General features: G+C 34.6%; 1 protein-coding gene across 3 annotated transcripts in view; it reads right to left on the reverse strand.

Annotated features, from left to right (window-relative positions):
- Positions 1–1,530: 1,530 nt before the first annotated feature.
- Positions 1,531–7,807, reverse strand: part of ATP6V1G3 (ATPase, H+ transporting, lysosomal 13kDa, V1 subunit G3) — an 18,846-nt gene continuing 12,569 nt past the window's right edge. For 2 of the 3 annotated variants that reach the window (XM_011931693.1, XM_011931694.1), the window contains one exon: positions 1,642–1,990. In XM_011931693.1, coding sequence (XP_011787083.1) covers positions 1,817–1,990 — 174 coding nt within the window. In that variant the 3' untranslated portion in view covers positions 1,642–1,816. Of the gene's footprint in view, positions 1,991–7,807 lie in introns of all 3 variants that reach the window. The other variant, XM_011931692.1, reaches the window with a different exon arrangement.

Below are 7,807 nucleotides of genomic sequence, written 5' to 3' on the forward strand. Positions count from 1 at the left end.
GTTTTCCTAGGAATGTTTGATATCTTTCTCTTCTTTTATTGGGAATCAGTTTTCATTCTAATAAATGGGGAAATATACCTCGTAAAACCAATAAACTGGTTTGGCTTTCCTTGCCCCAAAAGTTGGGAAAATGGAGAAGCAAATAGAATTCAAATTTTCCTCCATTTACCTAATATGCATATAAAATTGACTATTTCTGAGATACTAAGATATGTGGTAAAATTTTAACGTTTTCTCCTAAAAAGAAACAATGATACTAGTAATCTAAAACAGGGATCCCCAATGCCTGGGCCACAGACTGGTACCTGTCCATGGCCTGTTAGGAACTGGGCCACCCAGCAGAAGGTGAGTAGTAGTTGAGCAAGCATTACCACCTGAGCTTGGCCTCCTGTCAAATCAGCAGTACCATTAGGTTATCATAGGAATACGAATCCTATTGTGATCTGAACATGTGAGGGATTTAGATTGCATGTTCCTTATGAGAATCTAATGCCTGATGATCTCAGGTGGAACGGTTTCATCCCAAAATTATCTTGCCCCACTACCCTTCCATCCTTGGAAAAATTGTCTTCCATGAAACTGGTCCCTGTTCTAAAAAGGTTGGGGACCACTGATCTAAAACAATGATCAATTAAAATCATTTCAGTTTATGATTTTAATTCCAGTCTAAACAAAAGTTAATTATTGTTACCAAACTGTCCATATAGTCAGAGATTCATATATTTGAAGATTATATGAATAGTTTGGTAACAATAATTAACTGTTGTTTAGACTGGAATTAAAATTTGCATCTATTACTTGAAAATCAAAGACTTTATAGTACCCATGCTTCTTACTAATGCAAATACAGGAGCTGTGCAGGTAAGCAGTTTGGCAAGAAGTGAAGGGTGTGAACATTGGAGTCACACGGCCCAGTTCGAAGCCCAGTGCTGCCACTCTTATACAAACAACTCCAGGCAAGTTCTTTTGTTTTGCTTCTCATTTTGTAAAACAAGAGCACTAGTACTGCTTACACAGTAGGACTGAGATAATATATACATTTTACTAACAAAATACTTAGTATTTAACAAGAATTTAGCTTAGCTATAACTGGGAGACTGGGCTAGTGGTACACTAACCTAACATATCTCCTGGGAGTTTTCTTTGTATTTCTTCTTTTTAAAAATTTTTTTCAAAGTTCCAAAATCTGTTATTAGCTTATTTATCATTTACTTTTTTCTTTTAAAATAGTATCTGTTTTGTTGAGATCAGACAGACAGAATTTTTATAAAACCCATCTATGTTTAAAAATGGCTATATAACCCATCATTCTTTGTCTCTGTCTCTGTTTTACTGGTTTCCTCATTGATTACTGAATTAAATAAAACCATTGACATGTTCATTTTTAGATCTGTTGAAGAGTCATAATTATATCTTGTTTAAAGATGATCTTTTAGCAAATTACCTTTTAACATAATTAAGAGTACATTTTCTAAATCGATGAAAAGGAGAAGGAATAAAAAACCCACGCCCACTAAAAAGCTGTCATGACCATGTATTTCTTTCAAGTGTTAAAAAACATGTTACTCTTCTGCATTCTTGATTTACTCCAAGTAAAATAATAAGGTCATAATTATTACTAGAAAAGATATAGCAACAGTGGTATTTTGTTTTGTTTAATTCAGTGCTGATGTATGAGTTATGTCACATTTCCTGTAAATGTAAATTCAAGGTTCACATTTCAAATTTCTTAATATAAAAACATGAAGCCATAAGCAACCAGGTGGCACTCACACACCTTTTTTTTTTTTTTTTTCTTGAAAACCATGATGTACATTTAGTTGGTGGCTCTGTAGTTCACATGGATTTCTGGTTTCATGTCACAGACCACACTTAAGAGCTGGTTCATCACACTTTCCATATGTTTATTGTAGTGTCCATTAAGTTCTTGTATCTTCCCTAATGTTTGTTCTTCTATTTCATCTGAGAGATTACTCTGAGAGCCCATTATCTACCAAAACAAAACAGACAGAATTCATATAATACAATTGTTTTACAAGTTAAATTTGTCCTAGCCTGTTTACTGATGATTGTCCTATGATGCACAATTACATACTCCTTTTGTAGATTCTTTTTTTCAGAGAACCAACAGAATCACCAATGCTATGAGTGGGAAGGATGAACTTTCATAAAATATTGAAACTGGTCATAGCAGGTTACTTTCACTTTTAACCAACCTCCACATGTTACAAATTGAATACACATTTATAATCATTAAACCATGCCCAGAAGTTCTTTTCCATCACATTTTTCATGTATTTATAATAGTTTCCATTTAGTTCCCATATATTCCCTATTGTTTACCTTCTAAGCTATAAGTCTGGAAAACATAGTTGAAAGACACCATTAAACCCACTTTTGCTGGTTTTTAAAGACTGAATAACTAGTTTTTCTTTTTTAAAATACATTATCTGAATTGTGTCTTGTTTTTATCAGGAAGACATTCACAATGTGTCCTGTAAGATACCTTTATGTGCACAAATGTATTTCTTTTCTTTCTTTCTTTTTTTTTTTGAGACAGAGTCTCACTGTGTCACCCAGGCTAGAGTGCAATAGCGTGGTCTTGGCTCACTGCAACCTCCGCCTCCCAGGTTCAAACGATTCTCCTGCCTCAGCCTCGCAAGTAGCTGGGACTACAGGCATGTGCCACCACACCCTGCTAATTTTTGTATTTTTAGTAGAGACGGGGTTTCACTATGTTGGCCAGGCTGGTCTCAAAGTCCTGACCTCATAATCCGCCTGCCTCGGCCTCCCAAAGTGCTGGAATTACAGGCGTGAGTCACAGCAACTGGCCACTGAAGTGTGTTTCTTTGGGTAATAGATATTATCTTGAAAAATTTAGTGTAAGTTGTATTTCTTTCAAATTGAATATGCTTGTTCATTTAGTTACATCATAATTGTAGACACAGTTTAATATATCTTTCTAATTGCTCTTTAATTGGCAGAGATTCCCATTATTTTCCGTTATCTTCTTTATCCCATGTATCTTTTTCTTCCCATGTAGCTTCTTTATCAAGGAATGATTTGACCAAAATATAATTTCATCAGAGGATTTAACAATTTAAAGGAATTCTGCAGTGAAACACGTTGAAAGTTAGCCTTTACTAAAGCAAAAAATCAACTCCTAATGTATCTCCTTTGTAAACTCAGCCTTTCTTAAACATGGCATTTTAAAGACAAGAAGACTGTTTTATGTTTGTTTGCTTTTTCCTTCTGTGAGTGTTTAGGAAAAGTATGCATTTAATTTAATCCAAGATACTCCAGTAATGATTGACTTCTACTTCAGGGTGGTTAGACTGTTCTAAATTCTAAAATCTGCATGATCTTTTTGAGTCCTAGGCTTGAAATCAAATGCCACTGAAGTGCTTGGGTTCAAGTTCTTTTCTGTTTACAGTCCAGGCAATGGGGTCTTCTCAGTTCAAAGAAAATAATTTTGAAAAGTTACAGCTTCTAAGACATCAAATAACTTTTGCAGAATAACATTTTGATAAGTGAGTATACAAGAAGCAGAAACATATGGATCGAATTTCCCTTGCTAAGAAGAAATTTTAAAATAGAAGAGAACTACTTATTGAAATGGTTCTACCAAGCTCAAATTTTTTCCTCTAAATTTAGTGTCGTAAGTGGGATTCTACTACATTAAAAAAATTCTCTAAATTCAATGTCTTCTAGTGGTAAAAAATAAAAAACAAACTGTTGTGAAACTATTACCTACTTTTCTTTGGAACGGTATTAAAAATAGTTGTCTTTGGGTTGGTTTAGTGTAACTGTTGCGAATGACTTTGGAAAAGTTAATCTCAATCTCAGGTTCTCTATTTTTTTTAGTAGGGATAATATCACCCATTTGATAAGATACTATAAAATGCAAACCAGATTCATTGGTAAGTGTGCAGAGCAGTTGTGTCTAACAAAAGTGTAATATGAGCCACAAAGGCACCTCATAAATATATAAAATTATAAATTTTCTAAAAGCCACATTAAAAGTATAAAAGAAGTAGGTGCAGTTAGTTTAATAATGTATTTAACCTAATAATATTCATATTTTGACATACAATCAATATAAAAATTATTACATTCTTTTAGTTCATACTAAGTCTTTGGAATATGGCATGTATTTTACACTTATAGCACGTCTTGATTGGGACTAGCTACACTTCATGTGCTTAGTGGCTACATGTGAAGTGGTCACCATTTTGGACAGTGCAGCAATAAATGGCAGCTGTTAATATTAGTTGAATTCTTAATGTGGCTTTTCAAGACACCCTAATCATTTTCCAGACAGACTTGTAAAGATGACTCTTAGCACAGAAGTTTAACTCTGAACAAGTAATCAGTACGTGTTAGTGATTATTAGTATAATTTTCACTGATTATTCTACTTGTACTTTTCAAATTTTTCCAACCTGTTCTGTATTTCAGAAACATTGTAATACCCTTGTAATACCCCATAATCCTATGTCTCATCCTGCATAATTAAACAAAATATTGTTTCTGAGTTTATTTGATGCCCAGTGATTTGAGTTTCTGCAGTGTTTCCTATGCAGTACTATAATAATGACTAGTCATACACTATTTTAAATGGTTTTCCTAGGGAAGAATTCCATATCTTGATATCTGCAGGCAGAGTATTGATTTAACCCATGTAGGAGTTTCAGTGAATGAATGTAAGTGGCACAAAGGCAAGAATCATGTTCCTTGATGTATTATAAGTGCCTTAAACACTATCTGGCACTTAATAGATGCTCAATATACTTTCGTATTGAGTAGAATGATCAGATCTCTTGATATTACAGAGAACTCATTACCTGTGTTCTGTTGCTCATGTTGGTGGAAGCCTGTTACCTGAATGTTTGGAAGAATGTATAAGTTAGTAGTTGATAATTCTGTAACATGTCATGATACATTTGGTCTAAGAGTGAAACGTGAGGACTTCTCCATGTTAATTTTCAAAATGTCAGTGTTGAAACTGATGTATAGCTTTACACCATAATGACTGATGGTGATGGAAGATCTTTAAATATTCAATACGTTTCCTTATAAGTTGTTTAAATGTTCCAGTTTAAGATAAAGCAGAGCTTCAGGTCCCATCGTCACAAGAAAAACAATTTTATGCCCTCAATTTGTGATTGTCTCCAGCAAACAGAATGCTCTTGGGATATAAATTCAGGAAGAAAGAGTAAAGATATAAAGGTCTTCAGTATGCTCAAGGTAACCATTTTCAGAGTTTTTTTTTTTTTTTTTTTTTTTTTGAGACGGAGTCTCGCTCTGTCGCCCAGGCTGGAGTGCAGTGGCGCAATCTCGGCTCACTACAAGCTCCGCCTCCCGGTTTCACGCCATTCTCCTGCCTCAGCCTCCCGAGTAGAGTAGCTGGGACTACAGGCGCCCGCCACCATGCCTGGCTAATTTTTTGTATTTTTGGTAAAGACGGGGTTTCACCGTATTAGCCAGGATGGTCTCGATTTCCTGACCTCATGATCCGCCCACCTCGGCCTCCCAAAGTGCTGGGATTACAGGCGTGAGCCACTGCGCCCGGCCCGTTTTCAGATTTTCTATTTAGATTCATGATCTATCTGACTTTTACTTGTATTAACAACAGATTTAATTTTTCTACTGTAGTCCAGATTTCTTTTTAGCAATGTAATATCTTCTTTAGATAGGGTAGCACTAAGGAAGGGATAAATAGATTTTTGATGAAACAATATTTGCTAATGTACAGCCCACATTGGGATACCTGCTTCTGTTGATAAGTCAGGGGACTTGAAAAATCGTATATTAACAAGAGCTAAAAAGCAACAAAAAGTAACATCAAGATACAACACCCACAGCAGGCAGGAGGCTGGTTTCTTGAGTCTCCTCCCAGACCTCCTAATTGCCCTGGGTTAATGAGGATGAGATTTAAGTGGAACAGCAATATGCCTGACATATGGAGGTCACGCCAAAGAGAGAAGATCTGTGCTAATGGTTTTACAATATGCTTGAAATAGCCGAGGCTTAAATATGCTGACCTTTCTATGTGAGCTTTTGATCAAATAACTGTAAAATTGGCTTGGAGCGCTAATTATGAGAGCGATGAGGAGTTTTAATTATTTAATTATGAACCAAAGCAGAAAACAAATAACCAGAACAAGATATATATCTGATAAGATTCTTCTGGAGAAATGATATTTGAAGAGATTTAACACAAGCACTTTCTGAAATTGTCATCAGTTTTGTTATTACTTAAAAAAATAGAAATAATAATATCAGAAATATCCTATATAAGATAATCAAAGCTGGAGAATGTTAAGGATGATTGTTTTCTCAGGTCCTAATAGATCATGGCTATGACAGGATTCAATAAGAAAGAAAATCAAAGAAAAAATATTATTCATTCTTTCAACAAATATTTCTTGCATGTCTACTGTGTGGCAGGCACGGTTCTAAGTCTAGGAAAACAGAGAACAAAACCAAGAAATGATTCTTTTGGTGTTTAAAGTCCCGGAAGGAAAGATAGGCAATATGCAAAAAAAGTAAATATAAAATATATCAGATAATGCTAAGTGCTATGAGGAAAAAGAATGGCCTACAATAAGTATGTATTTATGACAGACACAATTTTAGATAAAGTAATCAGGAAGAGGCACTAACAATTGAATTGAGATCAGAGAAAGATGAATGTATCTAAAGAAAAAAAATGTAGGACATGAGAATGGTACATGCAAAGGCCCTGTGGTAGGGGCATGTTCTATCTGAGGAAGAACAAAAGACCAATATGGATAGAACAGAACTAATAGAGTCTACGGTGGTAGAAAATGTGGTGAGAGAGATAGCCAAAGGCCAGTCATGGAGGGTTGTATGAACTTAGGACTTTAGGATTTCTTATTTTTGAACATTGATAAAAATTTGTATGTTTGCTGACTGGTCCACTTAATCCTAGAAAGGACATTTTTTATTTGACAAAAAAGGTTTTGTTATTATGTGGTCCAGTTTATCTGATCCTGCATGAACTCCTTATCCATTGCCATTAAAATAAAAGTTGTAAATAAAGAAGATTTCCAAATTGTTAATAATTTATTTGAAATGTCAGGCTTCTGCACAGAGCTTTGTTTATATTTTTACTGAGGCCAAAATAAAATGTCATACAAAATTTAGTTATGATACATGGAGTTTAGCACTTTCTTTTAGCCCATGTTGCAACATGGAAAGGAAGGTGTAGGCTCCAAAGATTTCATGCATTTATGATTTACAGTAAGCTGCAGGTATTTAAAAATATGCCAGTGTAGGAAAAAGCATTTCTTTATCTCTAAATGAAAGATTTATTGAATGAGTCAGCCAGTTGCAAAGGGAAACATCAGGAAATACCAGAAGGCTTTTCAGCAATTTGCAGCAATATCTACTTTGGTCATTTGTAAATCTTGGAAATGTTATTTATGTAACTAAACATATATATTTGTATAAAAACAGGTTCTCTCAAATTTTTTCTTACTAAAATATGTTAGTCAACAATCAGTGGTAGGAATGAGACTTTAAGCAATCCATTCAACTTGCATATTTATGAATATGATTTTTAATATATACTATATATTACATAATAACTACTGATTGACCCTTTATGTGAGAAATTAAAAATGCATTGAAAGTGAAAACGTAAAATCAGTAATTATTATGTTTAAGATTTAGCTTGGGCCAGGTGTGGTGGCTCAAGCCTGTAATCCCAGCACTTTGGGAGGCTGAGGCGGGCGGATCACGAGGTCAGAAGATCCAGACCATCCTGGCTAACACGGTGAAAC

Source organism: Colobus angolensis, unplaced genomic scaffold, assembly GCF_000951035.1.
Source record: "Colobus angolensis palliatus isolate OR3802 unplaced genomic scaffold, Cang.pa_1.0 Scaffold91, whole genome shotgun sequence".
Classification (NCBI taxonomy): domain Eukaryota; kingdom Metazoa; phylum Chordata; class Mammalia; order Primates; family Cercopithecidae; genus Colobus; species Colobus angolensis.